This window comes from Castor canadensis, chromosome 5, assembly GCF_047511655.1.
Source record: "Castor canadensis chromosome 5, mCasCan1.hap1v2, whole genome shotgun sequence".
NCBI classification, from domain to species: Eukaryota; Metazoa; Chordata; class Mammalia; order Rodentia; family Castoridae; genus Castor; species Castor canadensis.
In genome coordinates this window covers 100,917,842-100,937,264 of record NC_133390.1, presented here as the reverse complement: position 1 = coordinate 100,937,264, position 19,423 = coordinate 100,917,842, and the positions used below count along the sequence as shown (strand labels likewise).

Here is a 19,423-nt window from a genome sequence, read left to right as displayed (position 1 = left end):
ATGCCAGAGGATACATATGAAAAGCAAACTAAAGTGAAATATTAAGAAATTCCATCTAAATGCATTTTATTCATCTGAGTTCCTTACATACTTCCCTTCCTTGTTTTTTTTTTTTTTTGGTGCTAGAATTGAACCCAGGACCTCCCACATGCCAGGCAAGTGCTCCACCACTGAGCTACACTCCCAGCCCTCAGTACTGTTAAATTAATTACTATACTGAATTTTTATGATGGAAGAGGCTAGAAGGCAAGATTATGTATTTCTAAAAATGTCTGAAGGGTGTTACAAGGATTCCAGTGGGCTCTAAGGCATCACTATGGAGGTGATGTCTACAGAGAAAGTTAGTGGAGTCAGTGCCCATTCCTTCAATAGGCAGAGCTCTGTTCTCTCTTTTATGGGAGAAAGAGAAATCCAAAATACTCTTATGAAAATCACACACATCTAAGTCTACCATGCCTGGAAAATCAAATGTCTTAAAATTTCCGGTGAGACCCAATGAGAGAGAGTCTATCACTCTATTCTTGTTGTCTTCTACCCAAATGTCTCCAGTGCCATGGCCCAGTTTTTCTTTAAGCCATACTTTCTTATCCTACTTACAAGTCTTATCATACAAAAAGACTTAAGTCTTTTTGAACATTTCTATGTAAGGCATGTCAAAGTCAACACTGCTGAGGTTTGTTTGAGGTTAGTGAGAAAGACCAAACAATGTGATCAGTCTCCTGTATTCACTCTTACTACCTCCTCTTCTCCCTCTTCCTGGTACTGCTCATCAACATTATCCTCCTGCTGGTCTGGATTGCCTGCCATCTGTTGAAATAAAAGGGGAGGCTCATGTTACTGTACATTGGAGATGCCTTTTATAGTACTCTGGAACAAAGCATGAGCAAGCCACCATGAAAAGTGCACGGGAACACACTGGGGGCCAGGAAATGATCAATCATTTCTAACACAAAGCACAGGATGTCCAGCTCTCTGAGAGTAGGCATATCATTTCATACAATGCACCCAAACCACTAACATGGCAGACCTTGTCTCAACTTAGGCTAAGATTCATCTTTTACATAAACTAGGCTTTAATAAAAAACCTCCGTAAAATCTGCCGTTGTATTGGTGCCTGCTTACCACCAAGTGCTCTTCCATTTCTGCATTCTCTTGCTTTTGATCACTTTGTTTTTGCTCTTCATTTTCATCTGGCAAATTTTCTTCTCTCACTTGCTCAGCTTCTTCAAATTCATCTTCGCCTTGATTATTGGGGTCATCCGCTGGGTTTATATCCTCCACAGCTGCTCTCTGTAAAATTTTAATAAAAATCATCCACCACTTCAAGACTGAGGATCAAGTCTAATTTCATTTGAAAGGCCACACAGTGGCAGAAAATGAAATTGTCCTTCACTGGCTTGTTCAAATGCATCCTTGCCAAGACTCACAAGTAAAATTTGTCAGAGTTTGAGGACTCAAAATGAAGTACAAATAGTACTTCCTTTCTGAAAGTGATTCCAACTCTACTAACAGGTAATTTTAGCACAGCTAAATAGACAATAAGAAACATAGCTAACAAAAATCAGAGGACCAAGTAGGAAAAAAAGTCAGTAGTAATTAAGATAGGAGATTTAGATGAGAAAATAGCAACTTCTTTTGCTGCTATATTGGTTTTTACAGAGAAATTCTGCTTACAGGGAATTTTTTAACATGTAATAAGGTAGAAAGCAGTTGACAGAAAAGAAGGTCAACATCAGAAAGGACCCAAGGGGAGGCCCTAAAAAAAGAAACAAGACAAGAATAGGGCTAACTCTAAAGTAAATGGTCTATTTGTAGCATGAACTAAATTTCTTTAATAACAAACACTACCACTAAGAGATATTGTACTGGTAAGAGACGGGAAAAGAGCTACCCAATCTTTGGCAATATATTATGAAAAATAACCCCCCAAGCCTTCCCTTGAAGAGTTCTCAGTTACTGTTTCAAATAAATGCTCTTTAAGTGATCAACTGAAGAACTATTTCAATTTTTTGCCTTAAGTCTCCAAAGCACCTTCCAAATAGAAACAGTACCCATCCTGACAAAGATAGCTTTCAGAGTCGGAAATGGGTGGAAATGGTGATGCATGCTATGAGCTTCCCAGCCCCTCCCAGGTCATCCACTGGACAGCTGCTATCACCAGCTGCTGAAGCCACAGTGCAGGATTCAGTCTTTCAGTGTTCTCAGACAAGGGGATTCTGATTCAATTCATTTACAGAACCTTGAACGTGTTCAAGAGCTCACTATGGTTTTAGCTCATCTATTACTTGCACAGTCCTGGACTTAAGCTTCATGCAAGTGTAAATGACACTTTTCTCAGCAATGCAGAGTGGCAAGTCTTCACCTTCACATCAAACTAGGCCACAATCTCTTGCCTTATAAACTTTCTCTTGTGTGTTATCAAAAATCTGTGCAGGGGATACAGGAAAAATGTACCATACAGAATACAAAATATCTTTTTTTGATATTTTGTTAATTGGTCACAAAATGTACACAAACATGCAAGTCCAACCAAGTGGTAAGCAAGGGTTTTTACAGGCACCATTGTTACATTCAGATAAAATAGTTAAGACAGAGAGGGACAAGAGGGTACAACAATTTCTAGTAAAGAAGGCATGATTAAAAAAAAAAAAAAAACGGCTAGTGTTTACCAGAACAAACCAACAGATGACAGGAGATTAAGAGATGACACTGGCAACTGATCAGAGTCTATAGCAGTTTCCAAACCAAGTGACTGTGATATACGCCCCATCCCCACTCCTTCATCCCTCTCACATATACTCGCAGGCTTTTGCATCCTGCTTTCTTGCTCTTGTGGGACATTCTCTCACAGCCTCATATGTTCCTGCTAGCTCTTGCTCCTTTCTGAGAATATTTTATGGCTGGATTCCCTGCTACACAATAACACAAATGTAGGGGATGTCAGGGGAAGGTGTTCAGCCATGTCTCAATACAAGTTAAGTGGAAAAGGATTTCCATCAAGCAGCGTCAAATAGCCAGCAGGAAGATTTTCTTGGTGATTATCAAGGAAGGACAGGAATCTTCCTTTCAATTCCCTGGATCAGTAAAAACAGGGCCCATAAGATAGCACAGACTGAATGCTATAAACATAAGGGTTGCTTTATTAGCAGAACATGACAAGAGACCTAAAATAAGGTGTGAAAGTCATCTAAACATAAGACAAAAACAGATTCACTTAACGTTTGCTTCTTTTGCTTATAAGTAGGGCCAAAACTCTAGACCACCCAGCTGACTCGGGTTCTCAATCCTTTTCTGGGAAACACAAAGAACAATGCCAGTGTTGGATGTGTACTCGTTTATATTCTAAATTTTCTATACCATCATAGTACCTCAGCACCTCTCTTCGTGTCTGTAACAACATATACTTCTATATGTTTATTAAGTTCATTACTGGATGGTTGGGCGGTGAGAGTCACATGACATAACTAAAGCCCTAGCAAATGGTTCAGCTTGCCCAGGAAAGGTTAATTTCCTTTCTCTGGTCCCCTCTCTAGCTTCCATGCTTGCCTTCCTTCCCCTTAATCTTTCAGAGTTACTATTCAAGTTGGCCTCTCAATTTTGCTTTTCTAGATTTAATCTTACTAATCTAAAAGTTGTTAATGGAAAATCTTGATATTTTTTCTTAGAGCAACCTTTAACAACACATACACACACACACAAACACACACACACACCCACATTTGTAGTTAGAAACATTGCTCATATGTAGTTATGCAAGTCACTTCCTCTGCCCTGATGAGTGGTGCATCTGGGGCCAGAGGCTTTGGGCTTGAATCAAACGCTCTCTCACTTTCTTCCTGCCTTGTGAGTTGCTACACGTCAGGAACAGGGAAGAGCACACTTACATCTGCCTCAGATTCTGGGTCAGCTTCCCGGTGCCCTTGTTCCTGAGGCTCCTGTCCGTTACCTGGGTCTCCTTCAGCTTCATCTTGGTGCTGATTGTCTCTTTCATAGGCTAGCAAACCAAAGGAACTAAAATCAGCCCACAGTGGATCAAACAGAATTTTCCTCTTTCAGCACAAAGAAAAGCCACCAATGGGTTTTCCTGGAGATCACGCTACCCAATTTCTCCTCCTCCTAGGGTAACTGAGCATAAGGCCTGTGTCTCAGCTTTTCTGAACAGAGTCTTATTCTTTTCCCAACTGTGTTTCTGAAAAGATAGCATGGGTAAGGGACACCATTCTAACCTTGGAAAGAAAATGTTTGCAATAGAAAGCTGAATTTTTCCTGCGAAGGCAAGAAAACAGCAACAATCAAAGCTTTCTCTATAAACTAAGCTCTAGTTCCCCAGACATTGCTGATGAACTAATCAACTAAGTTTTGTTAATAATATCAGTATAAATGGTAGGTATCCAATAAAAGAAATGTCATTAGGAAATGAAAGAAAGAACAACTCCATCTATAGAACTCAAAGCAAATATAGTCCATCCAATGTTCTCTGACATGGTACTGATGATGCTGCCAGGACACAGGCACATTTCACATTCAAACTCAGACATTTACTTGCTGCTTTCTGAACAATATTTAGATCAAGAGAACTACACAAGCACACAAAAAGAACAAATCACTTTTTAAAGTAAGTAAGATACAAGAGGAGCCAGGTGCACTGGCATATTCCTGTGATCCCAGTTACTCGGGAAGTGGACAACAGGAGGATCATGATTTGAGGCCAGCCAGGCGAAAAGGTAGCAAGACCTCATCTTGGCAAACAAGCCAGGTGTCATGGTCATGACTATAACTCCAGCTATATATGAGGTATAGGCAGGAGAGTAGCCTGGGCAAAAGTGAAGAAGTGATACCCTATCTGAAAAAATAACTAAAGCAAAACTGGGTGGGGCACTGCTCAAGTGGTACAGCACCCGTCTAGCAAACAGTAAAGCCTGAGTTTAAACCCCAGTAGTATAAAGAAAAAAAGCTATGCATAAAGTTTAAGTATATAGAGAGTATTCAGTCTATACAAAATAAAGATAAAGAGTAACTTACCGCCAGACTTCAAGTATACATAGGGATTTATTAAATAAAGAAGGGAGCAAACTGTTCTCTAGTCTTACAGATAACAGAACAAAAGGGCTTAAAGTGACCCAGGGGGGAAATAAGGAAAACAATTTCTTGAGTCTGAAGCTATAAAATACCACAATGGGCTGCAAAGGAGTGCGCCATCCTCTTCCTTTAGGAAGGACGTACATCTAACCATCAGTGGTGCCAGGCAGACATTATCTTCTGGTTCTATTGTCACAGGAAACAACATTTGATAAATGGCACCCTAGACACTTGCCATAAATGAAAGTTACTATTGATTTAATTTAAAAACCTTTTAAGACAATGTGCAAGACTTCCAAGGCAAGGAGAAAACACAGGTGTGCATTTGGCTTGTTGATGTTTATGATACTGGTCGCTGAAGTAGCATGGTATTACCAGGTACTTTTTATTAAAACAGTCATCATCTGAGATATCTTACCACCTCCTTCCTCTTCTTGGATTCCTTGGTCCTCTGCTCCCTGAACGATGTCATTATCCATGGCATCATAATGAGCTTGCTGTCTGCAGGTGACACAAACATTATATATGCACAGTTTGGCAAGGTCATTTATCTTTCAGGATAGTAGTAAAGAAGATTTTCAACACTTTTTAAAAAGCCATAAAAGTTTTTCAAGAAAATCTTTAGGTATGTGATAAGGTATAATAAAGATTGCAGATAGGTTTTCAAAGGATACTATAATAAGGAAAAATATCTTTCAAAGACAAAACAAAGTCTACTAGGCTATCTTGAGACTTAAACTGTCAATTTTAAGCAGAAAAAAAAATTTAAAAAATTAGGTATTGGACATTTAATTCCCAAGTAGTTTTTCTGCCTCAGCTACATGAGCAAGATGTGCACCTCAAGTTCATGGGACACAAAACTGTTGTAAATCTGCTTTTGAAACCAGAGGAGGGGCGGTCTATCCCGTGAGGGGAGGATGAGGCTACCTTAGCTGCTTCTGTTGCTGCTGCCGGCCCTCCTCATGCTCGGCCTGCTTCCTCTGGGCTGTCTCTCTAACCAGAAGCTGCTGCTGCTGCTGCCTTAGCAAGTGTTCCTGTAGTCTCTGCTGGTGCAGAGCTTCCTGGTGTTCCCACAATCTCTGGGCCTCCTCATCCCTCCTGGCTGCCAATCTCTGCTGCTCCAGCTGCTCCTCATACGGCGATCGGAAGTTGGTAACCGGCCTGGCTGAGCTGTACACCTGGGGCAAAACAGAGGCGATGCTGAGAGTGAGGGGTCAGGTTCCTCAGGGTTTTCCCTTCATTTGTTCCTCATGACAGACTCAGGGTAGGGTTGGCTTATTCAACGACTGGTCAGGTGCACTGTGAGTGTACGTAAAATCCAAGAGCTCCCACTTTCTAACTTTCTCTGAACTGCCCTTGGTTTATTTGAGCAACTGGAATCTTCCTGATTTACTGGTATGCAGGGAGTCTTGCGGGTCCTTCCTGCTCAAATGGAACAGGGGCATAACACAAGAAATCAGTTTCAAATCATAAGTGAATCTATGTTCACAGAGCTCTGGAGCAAGTGGGCGCTTGGTAGCCTCACACTAATTGGGCAATTTGTGAGGCTAAAGCTTTTTCCATGAAGAGTTAAGGACCTAGGCATGCTAATGAACTCCAGCAATGTACATACTAATCTTTAGCTACACACAACCAAAAAAAAAAAAAAAGTGAAATCCCACATTACGGTGGAAAAGCAAAGAATTGATTTTTTTTAAAAGAGACCAAGAATGGGTGAGAAGATAGCACCTTTTGATTAAAGGAAATCAGACACAGCAATTCTTAAAACCATTTTCCATTGAGCTATTTGCCATCCCCCACACCCCAATTAACAAAACACACAAATTACTCAGGAAAGACAGAGGGAAGAGACTTGAGGGGGATTAAACCAAGTGGGGGACTGCTTTCCATAGTGGGGAAGAGTACAGAACTCAAAGGCTTCTCAGTTTACAAGTACCTCAGGGAATAACACAGGCCACCCTTCCCACTCACCCACTGAAGCCTCAAGCTGCTTCAAGTTCCAGAAAATCAGAGGCCCAACAATGCTTCAGAGTTATAAGCGACCTGTTGTTGGGTATCGGTTTGGAGACAGTGGAAGAAAGGTACCTTGCTGCACTCAGTGCTGGTCCACTATGAGTTCCTTTAAAGTATTACTTGTAATGATAGATGTTTCTTTAAGAAAGGGCGAGGTGTTGCTTACATGTCAGGGTATGCACAGAAAGCAGGGTGGAAGCAGAAACTGGCTAAACACACTCACCTACTGAAGATTCCTAAGTGGTAAGAGCTTCTGATAAAAGCTTTTTGATTCATTCTTGAATTAAATTCTTGAAGGTGAATAGGCAAAAGCCAGTACACAACTGGCTGTCAATGAACATAGAAAAATCACAGCTTTCTCTACCTCAGAATGGAACTTAAGCACATCCTGAGAAGGTGCCCAGCAAGGTGCTCTGCTATTCTACTGTCCCAGTGATGTGAGGATGTGTCTGTTATGGGCACCCTGACAAAGACAAGAATACACGTGCACACTGGCAGCAACTGCTCTTGTCACCAACCTGAGGTATGTAACCAGCTATGCTATGAATATTCCAATATGTAAAATGACATACAGCAAAGACATTCAAATATTCTTTTAGATATTGTGATACAAGGGAAGGCTGTTTTCTTTAACGTTTAAAAATAAAGCCACATTCCCCATGCTGGTGAACTTGGAGTGGGTACCTCGGCCTGAGCATGCCCCTCCAGAAGACGGGCTGCTTCCTTTTGTTCCTGCTGTTCTTTCCACTCCCGGTCCTGTTCCTCTGGTGATGGGTCATGTTCCTCCTCCAGGTGTTCTGCCTGCCCCACCTGCTCCATCTCCTCCTCTTCCAGGGCCTTTCTGTGCTCTTCTTCTACCTGATGCTCCTCTGGCTCTCTGGGTTCCACTTCTTGTGGGTTCTGCTCTGCTGGAGTCTGGAATTCTGCCTCCTTGTGGGTGGGAGGAGAAGGTTTTGCTTCTTCTGTTCTTCTAGACATTGCTTCATGTTTCTGCCTTACCTCACTATTTCGAGACAGCTAGGACAAGCACATCACAAGAAATGACACTTATGTTTCAAAGGATGTAATTCCTCTAAGGAGCTACAACATAAACAAAATCCCAGTGTGTAGGAATATATCAATACATACATACATATATATACATATGTATGTAAACATTAGTCCTGACTTAAAAATATAGATACAATGGAGTCACTTAATATTTCTCAAGTGCAATTTCACCTATAAAATAGAGATAATCAGGTAAAATTTCACCCCAGAGAGAATACTGTCAATAACCAGGAAAGCAAAGTATATCAGTAACCACATGTCAAAAGCAAACTTTTCCCTCAAAATCTAACTCCTGCTTCCCCTTAGAATAAAAAGGAAAACCCCTCAAACTTCAAGTGCCGCAATGCTTGCATAATTTTCTTCAATGTTAATTTTGCTTTCAATAATTATTTGAAAAGAGGATACTATTCAGTTGAAGAGTTGTGTTTATTTTTCATTAACTTAGTTTATTAATAATTTGAAACAACCATGCTAAGTCAAAATAGTATATGTTAAACAAGATATAATAAAATACTTTTTGCAGTATTGTGGTTTGAACCCACAGCCTAAAGCTTGAGCCACTCCACCAGTTCTTTTTTTCATGATGGATTTTTTTCTTTTTCTTTTTGAGATAGGGTCTTGTGAACTATTTTTCCAGGCTGGGTTCAAACCTTGATCTTTCTGATCTCTGCCTCCTGAGTAGCTAGGATTACAGGCATGAGCCACCAGCACCTAGCTTAATAAAATATTCCTAATGTGTGAAAGTCAATTTCTTTGCAAACCACAGAGAGTCTTTGGTAAATATATTTTGTATTGTCAATACAGAAAAGTGAACAGGAAAAGAAAGTCTTGTTTTAGAGCACTCCTCCTTTAAAATTGGTTGATTCAAATTGGTTTTTCCAGTAAGTTTCAGAGATCTCTACATGATCTGCATTACTTAGGAAGGTGTAGGAAGGAGGTGACAATTTTGATATGAAAAACTGCCATGCCTTTTCCCTCACTGGCCTTCTTCAACAGAAAAAAAAAAATTTTTTTTTTGGTCAAATTACTCTCCCATAGTTGAAATTTCTATCAGGCTACAACATAAGCAAATTGAAATATGGAACTCTATTCTGAAACTAGCAGAAATATAATTACTGGTCTTAAGAAACTAGAATGTGTAAATCTTAAGCTAGGGAGAAAAGTCCTTTCTCAGACATCTGGGGACACTGGGAGATACACATTTTCCCACAGTCCTTAACTATCTGGCAAGTTTGACACACTACTGCCCTGGCTTTATAGGAAATATTTCTTTAAAGAGCTCTAAGTGCTTTTCAAACACCTGCGATTTATCCTCACAATATCCCATGAAACTGTTAGAGCAGACAGATAGCTACAATCTCCAACCCACACATGGAAAAACCAAAGCTTTGAGTCATTAGATCATTAATCCAGTAAGCTGGCCATCAAAGTAGGAGAGACCAGAACAAATTCCAGGCCAGTGATTCGGTTATGGTTTCTTAAGTTAGTGGTTAACTTAAGACCTAGATAGAGAACAAGAGTCCATGAGGATGTTGAGCCTGTCTGTGAAGGAATACTCCGAACAGAGTGAAGACACTCACATGTCAGCTTACTCACATCAACTTCATTATTCCCATGAGATGGTGACTTGGGGGCAAGTCTTCTCAAACATTTATTGTTAAAAAAAAAACTTTGTTGGATGAAACATAACCATACTTCTCATTTCTTATTGCAAAACCAACTTTGTAAAGGTTAATAAGGAGGACAATATTTTTAATGCCTTACTCTTGACATATACTTAAGCAATGTTTGATTTTCATGAAGAACAGCATAAAGTGCATTCTGAGGTGAGAACTCATTCTTTGGAAAGTGTTCTACAGTTCTTTAAATGAACTTTTGACATTCTCTATATGGGCCCAGCACTGCATCAAGTTCAAATATGTTAACATTAATGCTGGGGTGAGCTGATTGTCATTTAATACCTTCATGACCATTTAACCATCTCACCTTACTCAAAGGGAAACAAAATCAACTAAACTTGAAATACTCACATTCTACAGGTCTTTAAAAAGAAATAAAACTCACAAGTAAAGACAAAGTCAGGAAAGTCTTCCTCACAAAATATTATAACAGTAATGCTCAAAGTCTTCTTCTTAAGCCAACTGCATCAATTAGAAAAGCAAATCCTCAAGCCTCATCCCAAATTAACCAAAACTCTGGGGCCCAGGCTGAGCATTCTGTGTTTTAACAAGCTCTCCTGGGGATTCTGATATACACTAAAAATTTGGAAGCATTGCTCTGCAGGAAGAGTGGACAAGGTTGCAAACAGTTCACCTCAGGACAGCTGGACAGGGAAAGTGACCTATCCACAGATTCAGGTTCAGGCCTCTTACCTCTTGCAGCTCTCCGACTGACTTCTCCCTTGCTGTGTTGTACCCTTGTGGAGAATGTGCCATCTGGGTAAAAGTAACATTTTGTGGCTCTGCTGGTTCAAATTTTCGAAAGCTGGGAATCCGATTCAGAGTTTCTTTCAGTTGTTTGTATTCTGCAACTTGAGTCTGCATATAAATTGCACAATTAGATGAAAATTGCACAATTTGAGGAGGGAAAAAGATACTATTCATAGATGGACATTTTGGTTCAGTGGATGACTAGAAAAAATATTACACCTAAATATGTTAGGAAAATATGCAGATTGTTTTCATGCATTAGCTAATTTTCCTTTGTCATGCTTAACCATTTCAAGAACATGCAAATTAGAATTAAAGAAAACAGAAAAAGTATCTAAGACATGTTAGTTTACCATGCTACATGAAACAAAGAACTTTTATAAATAACTTTCTAGTATAAATATCATTATTAAAAGTAAAACAGGTATTAATCAATGTTTTCAATTTCAATCTACAGAAATTCAGTTACACAAATACAAGTGCAAATATCTTTTATCAGTATGTTCTGAGCAATATTTTTTTAGTGGATAGGAATCACAAGGTATGCATGGTATATATGTATATGCATATGTATATGTAAAATTCTTCAGGCTACCTTCTTTCCCCTAGGTAATTTGTACTCAAATGGGGTCCATTACTTGCCAGAATGTTTCCTATACTGTCTGTGCTCTGTAGCTTTTGGAAATAAATGAAGTAGGCATAAAAGGAAGCTGGATTTTTGTATCTTAATTCTGAATGTGTCCCCCCCCCATTTATTTTTTACAGTGATGAAGATAATAATGCAGGTACAGGACTAGAATACACTCATGGGTGTATCTGTATATATGTTGTGAGTTGGGTCTTGGGGTGTGTATGGTGTCTTTACTACACAGATCTAAGAAGGCAAAAAATACATCAATTACCTTAACTAACAAAATTAATAGACACTGTGTATATATAATCCACCATACACACTACCACTGTTATTCTGAAAGCAGCAATGCTGTGTGTATAAACACACACTGACATAAACACATACATAGAACACAAAAGCTTTAAAACATTTTTTTTTGGCAGTACTGGGTTTAAACTCAGTGACTCACACTTGCAAAACAGGTGCTCTACCACCTGAGCCATGCCGCCAGTACTTTTCACTTTAATTATTTTTTCAGGTAGGGTCTTGTGTTTTTGCCCAGGGCTGACCTCAGATTGCAATCCTCCTAGCAACGGCCTTCCCTGTACCTAGGATCACGGGTGCGTACAACCACGTCTAGCTTATTGATTGATATGGGTCTCACCAACTTTTTGCCTGGGCTTGCCTTAAACTGCTCTCCTCTCATTGGATACCTCCAGACATGGACATTTTTTTTAACAGGAAGGGTGCCTCCTTGTGCTGGGCAAACTAACCAGCAGAGATGAAACCAGTCAGACTTCTTGCTGCACAGCACTGCCCACTATTCTTCCACACCAAGGAAGAGAGACCTATTTGCCTCTATCCGATTTTCAGAAAAAGTGAAGAAGTCTGCTTGTTGTATCTGTGACAAAGGAGACCCTTCATATAGTTTATGCAAAAGTGTACCACATGGCTAGCAGTGGACCTTGTATCAGAAATATATCAAAAATATTAGCATACCTTTGAGGTCAAAGAAAAAATACAAATGGAATCCTTATAGTGATATTTTAAGACACATGTGGAGAAATACTCAATTCTATCCTTTCTCTACCTCTAGATATATAAAATCTTCGAAAGCACTAGTATGGTTCTGATAATAGCATGAATTGATCATATAGGCCAACCTTGTTTGTTTTTTTTTTAAGTAGGCTCCTGAGCCTCCTCTCCAGAAATTATGATTCAAAATGTCTGGAGCCAGACCCAGGTACCTGTGGTGTTGGGAAATCTCAAAAACACATGTAAAAGTGTGATTTGGATGCCAAGAAGACCTGAGTATCAAACATGGCTCTGGTCACTAATCTTGGGCCAACTATTGAATTTTCTTTTTAGCCTCAGTTTATTTAGTTTTAAAAGGATATAATGTTACATACTTTTCTATATTATAAATATGAAACAAAACCCTTTAGAAATCAAATTGTCAAGACAGAATCTCATATGATGGTTTACATAAGCAATGTGGATGCCCCAAACAGTATGCTTTTTCTGAGGAGATTTGGGGAAAGTTTTAACATAGTATATGGAATGAATATGTCTCTTCAAAATTCATATACTGAAACCCTAATCCCCGTGACAATGGTAACAGAGAGTGGGGACTTTAGGAGGTAATCATGGTGTAAAGGTGGAATTAGTGCCCTTATAAAAGGGATCATAGGTGTTCTCTTACACCTTTCCATCATTAGAGAATATAAGGAGCTGAGTCTGCAGCCCAGAGGAGGGCCCTCACAAGAATCCAACCATGGGTTGTCCTAATTTAGGACTTCCAGCATTCAGAACTGTAACAAATAAGTTTCCAGCCTATGGTATTTTGTTACAGCAGCCCAAAGTGACTAAGATGTACAACTCTAATTAAGAACTGTACCTAGTTATATCATAGCTATTCTTTTTAAAAAGGCAGGAGAATCTTGGGGCAATTTTCCCAACAACAACAACAAAAGATACTTAAAGAAACAGAAAGCTACACACAGGTTATAGAAAAATTTTTTTCTATTATAAAACTCTGTAATACTGCTAGTATGCTTACCACATAATTTAATTTTGGTTACTGAATCAATCATTTTACTTATCTTTCCATAAATTTTCAGATTGCTTCTTATTCTAAATTTATAGAATTATAGCACATAATGTTCAAATCAGTTCATAATATCTTAAGGCATGAACAGCCTCACACAGAGTAACACTTGACAAAATTTTACAAAGAAGGCTTAGAATGAAATACTCTATCCAAAGTCAATTCAATTTATATATATATATAAATTACCATATAGCAACAGTTTGGTAAAAAGACACTCAATTAACAAGGGTCCCTAAAACCCAGAAGCTACAGCCTCTCAGATGTGTCAGGGCCCAGGATATTATGCCTTTCAATAATTTCATAAAGACAAAAATTAATACATAGTCTCCTGATAAGTACAGATGGCTTGTTTCCCTTTGCCCTTTTCTTACAACTCCATCAAGAAGAAAAGTGAAGACCTAAGTCTCACATAGTAAGCCATCCATTCCTGTTTCTAGAAAGCTATAAAACACTCAGCATGATATTGCCTTAACAAGCTCACCAACACTTGTCTTTGTTCACTTTTTTATTCAGAAAGCTGAATACTGAGGGCCTGCCTTGTGCCAGGAGCCATCCTAGACTTTGAGCAAATGGAGTTTGCAACTCTTGTTTTTCTTTCTCCACTGACCCTTCTGCTTTTCTGTAATTTGACCTACACCATATAAGCCTTATCCCCAAAGAAGTATGTGTATGTTGGAATACTGGTATCAAAGGAGGGAAAGAAGAGGTCTGATAATTATTTATTTGAGTAGCCAGTATCATAAAATTTTACAGTTCCTATACCAAGAGTTAACACATATCAGAGAGTTGCAAAAGATCATGATCATGTGTTAATTTCTGTGATTTAAGTAGGCAATAGACTAATTCATATAGGGCCTAGTAGAGGCAGAAATAGTTTTTTTTTTTTTTTGCACCATACAACCAGTGCAAAAAATAATCAAAAGTTTATTTACTATTCTCTTGAGTTAATTTTAAAAGCATGCACTGTCCTCAGGATTAGGGCAGCTCAGTCCTAAGTAACTCACTGAAGATTGGCTTGTAAGAGACTACATGCATAAAGGAATTCAGAAATATTAAGCAGATTTTAAAAAGACCCGATAGAGGCTGCTACCCTTCTAACCTGAGCAGCAGCTAGTGCACTCTTGTGGTCTTCCAAAGTCACTACAAGTTGTTCATGCTCGGAGAGTAAATTCTTATGCTGTTGCTATACAAAAAAGAATTTTACATGTTGAGCTTTACATTATAAGACAAATTCTTCTTTGATCTGACCACCCAAACATTACTTCCTTACTTGTTTGTTGTTGTTGTAGCATTTGCTAAGTTTAAAAATTATTGGGAAGAGAAGGCTATGATTTATGTAGTATTCCTATAGATAGATAGATAGATAGATAGATAGATAGATAGATAGATATAGATATAAACCTATCCAAATATAACCACTTATGATGAAATCAAAACTAAAGGAACAAACCTTTGTAAGTAGAATATTTTTAAATGTAACCATCCAACAAATGAATAATGCTGGCATTAATGAAATCCTTACATGTTCAGACCACCTTTTCAGGCACACTCCAGTTATGCAAAGCCCACAGGAATATTCTGGGGTTAGAAGGCAGGTCAATACGGTAATGTCTATGAAAGTCATTCTACAAAGAAAACCGGGCAAACACCAAGGAACCAAACGGCTGGTCACATTTTACCTTGACATCTTGAAGCTGTGTATGTATGTCTTGGTGTGCTTTCCTTAGCTGTCTATTCTCTTCTCTCAAATTGTATATGGTTTCTGTTTTAGAAAAAGAAAAATCACACATAAAGCCTTGAAATTCTAAGGTTGCTGATTCTGTTATTTTCACATCTGAAGCCTTGCTTTATGATTTGTTTTGAACTTTGACAATATTTTGAATGAACAGAAAATCTATCATACTGGAATATGGTCTAGATCCACTGAACACCTCAATGTTATCTAGCTTAGTAATTTAAATCCCTTTCAATAACAGTAGATGAAAGCCAAGGATTTTTAATTACTCAGGTGTTGAAAATGAAATATTTTTGTTATTAAGAAAGCCTGAAAGGATAAAACAAAATAGGCAGGGATTATCTCAGATTTGAGTATTTCACAAGTTAAAAATAAAGTGATCCCCCTAGTACAGATCCTATTTCCTATAGTATGACTAATTTCAATTGTCCCTAATGGTACTTCAGAGAGAAACCCCATTTATATGTTGATAAATTCTAATTTTTTTCTTACTACTTCCACTGAGTTCTTGATTATTCAGCGTTCAATGTCCAATAGCTACAGGACAGTTCTTTTCAGAATGTAAGGCTGCAGTCTCCTCTCCCAAGCCTTACTGTTCAGTAATAACTTCCCACCTAAAGATCCTGTACCCACATCTCTTATCTTCTTGGAAGTTTTCTGTCATTTCCTATATCTGGACATGACATATTAAGTACTGCAACTTTATGCCAAATTCAACCCATAAACATTTTTTTTGGCATCTACAGTGTGGGCCTATACAATGTTTTCCACTTTTGAATAGTTGTCATTGTTTAAAAAATAAAGAAACAGAGTTTAATAATAGCTGGCAACATTAAACCAATTCTCATATGACAACATTCAGAGGAAGCTGATTGTTGGCAGGATGACTAATTCATTTTCTAATGGGAGATGCTTTTGAGAATGAAAGGGGTGCTATTAATAATTCAGCTGTGACAGCAGGTATAAACTTGTACTATGCTGGGCAAACTCTCCCTAAATGACAGTGCCCCCTGCATATAAGGCCCTGACTCACTAGGGCAGGCTTAGCACTGAAGGCTTCTGTCTGACATACACACCACACACACACACACACCACACACACACACACACACACACACACACGAAATACACAAATTGCTAGCTTTTAAAGGAATTTCAGGTTGTAAAATTCCTGTGCAGTGGCTCCTGTGCCTTTGCTCTATTTCCTCAAGCGAGTTGTTTAACGTTATCAGGCCTCTAGTTCTTCATTTGTTGAGTGAGGTTAAATAACATGCCTACCTCCCAGGTTGTTCTGAGAGTTAAATAAGATCCTCCCCATGAAGACTTTCACCTGAAGAGTTCACAAGAAGAGTTTCATGCAGTATGTTTGTCAAGTGTCAGCTTTGACAGTGACAATAATGAAGAGAAATTATCTAAGCTTGTTACATGCTATCAGTTCACCTCCCCAGGAGTTCTAAAGTCTCTCTTTATAACACAATAAACTACCAAAGACTGCCGGGACTATGCACCTTAGCCACTTCTGGCCTACACTGATCACAAAATGCTTTAACTTACTCCTCCAAGTCTTTGTCAAGAATTATAAACAAAAGTGTGGATGTGAAAATTGCTTAGGAAAGTGTCTAAGTCATTGTCCTAACTTGTTGTCATGTTTCTTTGAGAAACTGTTTCCAAACATTGGTACCAGAAATATTGTTGCCTTTCTCTCTCTCTGATATTTCTCTAATATATTCTCTTCCTAACAAGACTGTAACACTTACTGTACTTCCCTTTTTGTCCCAGGTGCCAGGATGTTCAGACCAGTTTATGAGGCTTTAGCAGTCAGAATACCCATGTACGTATCCTCTTACTATCAATTGTTCTGGTTTATTCTACGTATATGTTGTTAAATCTTTACTATATATGAACCTTGTGTTGCTCTAAATAGACATTTAAAAAATTCTACCTTTCAGTGCTGTTGCTAAAGTTAAATTACTAAATTACACAATGTTCTTAAAGTATGCCAGCAATGATCAAGTACTTAGAAAATGTTATTTATCATTCATTAATGAATCTGCTTAGTATTTATACAATTTATAGAATTTGCTGAAATGCTAAACAGTGTATCCATAAGCCAAGGTCTCTCCCCTCTCCACAAAGCTGTAGCTTCTCAAGACACCAGAATCCTTGGGTTCTCTCTTCCTTTATTTCACCTTTGTGAGGACTTCCAGTGTTGAGTCTTTCTTATTTTCTCTGTTTGGTGATCTCCAAAAATTCCTCACTACCTGCCCATTACCACCAAGCCAAGACCCTCCATGTCCTCCTATCTCGGGGACCATCTGCTTCATCTGAGCAACTCTGTAAAGACCACCTTAACTCTGTCTAGTATTGCTTCAAGGACTGCTTAACTCCTGTATGCCTTTTTTGTTATAAATTACTTTTTTGGAAATATTTTTAGACAAAGCATTGTAAAAATGTATAGAGCGGTCCTAAGTACCCATCATCTATCTTCACTCTAAGATGGCATCTTGATAAATGAAGGACAGAATTCAAACCAGGAATCTGTTTGGCAAAGAATACATAACTAGACTATAGACCTCATTTGGATTTCACAATTGTTTTGCATACACATATGCCTTTTAAAACCAATTCTCACATTTTAAGCTTATTTAGCACTTACGCATTCGATTGCAGAATGTGTTGGTTTCCTTTTCCAAAACTCAAATGTACACAAAGTAGTGATTCATTGTTCACTATTACTACGAGATGCCTGATGCTGATGTTGATGATAGTTAATGTTCTGTGTACCAGTAACTACTCTAGATACTGTACATAAATTACTTAGTTCTCACCCCCAACCCTATGAGGTCCCTACTTTTTATGATTATTCCAATTTTGGAGGCAAGGACAACAAAACCTTTCCTATTGTTACATAAGTGGTAATTGAAGACGCCAACATTTATAGCAATCTGAATCTGGAGCCTGAGTTTTATGTAGCTTCTATTAGCGAGCAACAGGAAGTCTCTCTGTTCCCCTTGGGGATATTTAGAAATGTGTGGCTCAATTTTTTTGATTGCTGCAGTAACTGAGAAACAGTGAGGCATTTAGTGGGTAAGGAATCATAGATGCTAAATGTTTCACAGCATACATTAAGAGAACTGTCTTGCCCAACAGGGCCATATGCTCCATTGGAATAGGAGAGAATACACTAAATCCTCTGTTTTGCTTCCCTAAACAAACCCAAAGACATAAATATGAAATGTTACAAAGACGCAGTCTAACCAAACAGCTGGTAAAGGACCACAGGATAAATGTAAATCAATCACTAGGCAAACAGAACAAAACAAAATTGTATTGTTCCACTGAAACACTAATATGATCACTTATTTACATAAAAACTGGCTAATGTGATTTTCAAATACCTTTCAGCTTAGAAAGTTCTTGCTCCTTCTCTTGCTGGAGCTGCAAATATTTCTGCTTGTGGTCATTGAATGTTCTAGTGAAGTCTTCCCCTTGCTTACGATGATCCTCTTCCAAATCACTGTGCTGTTTCTTCAGCTCCTCATGTTGACTCTGCAAGGTAAAAACTTGAGCAGAGCTATGTTTCCTCCAAATTTACAACAGTTCATTTCTTGTTGATTTGTGCAACTCCCCCCCACCCCGCCATTTCCTCTACACTGCACATAAATAGTTTGGGATCACAACCTCAAATAATTTTCCCATAATTTTTAACATCAGTGGGAACAAGAAGTTAGCATGAGAAATGGAAAATGGAAGAATCAGAAGAAATTTCAGGGAGTCAAATTACGAAAGAAACAAGATAAATCTAATGGCAAAATTACCTTCCATAGATATTACAGACTTCCTTTTTCACTGTGAAACCTTCCCAGCAACACACAGTGGATTGGTTCAGGACACTACTCAGATACCAGTATCTGAACACGGCCCTATACTTTACATGATTTTCAGGTTGTTTTTAATACCTAAGACAATGTAAATGCTATGTAAATCATCATTATACTGATTATATTATTAAGGGAATGATGATAAGAAAAAAAGTGTGTACATGTTCAGTACAGACACAATTTCTCCCTGGATATTTTAGAAATACAGAGGTCAGTTAAATACACAGATATAGTACCTGTGGCTACTGTTAAATACTGTTGGCTTTCTCTTCTTTGGCCTTCCTAATAACTCAATTTAAAAAAGGGAAAAAACAGACTGTTTACCCTTTGAGAGAAGTAAAAAAACTGATTGGTTTTTATTAAAATTCTACACTATAATCATAACCTAGCTATACTATACATTCTCCATTTGAAGGGATGGTCTACTTTAAGTCATGTATTTCATTCATTCTGTTTTGTTTTTTTACTATTTTTATTAGTATACATTAATAGTACAAGGAGGTTTCATTATAA

General features: G+C 38.3%; 1 protein-coding gene across 4 annotated transcripts in view; it reads right to left on the bottom strand.

Moving 5' to 3' along the window:
- The window catches only part of Golim4 (golgi integral membrane protein 4), an 86,091-nt gene that overhangs the window by 9,332 nt on the left and 57,336 nt on the right, over positions 1–19,423 (bottom strand). For 2 of the 4 annotated variants that reach the window (XM_074073839.1, XM_074073840.1), the window contains exons 5-14: positions 18,428–18,578; positions 14,974–15,056; positions 14,394–14,477; positions 10,515–10,679; positions 7,777–8,109; positions 6,007–6,257; positions 5,498–5,580; positions 3,885–3,994; positions 1,123–1,290; positions 739–807 (exon numbers count right to left, since the gene is read on the bottom strand). In XM_074073839.1, coding sequence (XP_073929940.1) covers positions 739–807; positions 1,123–1,290; positions 3,885–3,994; positions 5,498–5,580; positions 6,007–6,257; positions 7,777–8,109; positions 10,515–10,679; positions 14,394–14,477; positions 14,974–15,056; positions 18,428–18,578 — 1,497 coding nt within the window. The remainder of the gene's footprint in view (positions 1–738; positions 808–1,122; positions 1,291–3,884; positions 3,995–5,497; positions 5,581–6,006; positions 6,258–7,776; positions 8,110–10,514; positions 10,680–14,393; positions 14,478–14,973; positions 15,057–18,427; positions 18,579–19,423) is intronic. The other 2 variants (XM_074073841.1, XM_074073842.1) reach the window with 2 other exon arrangements.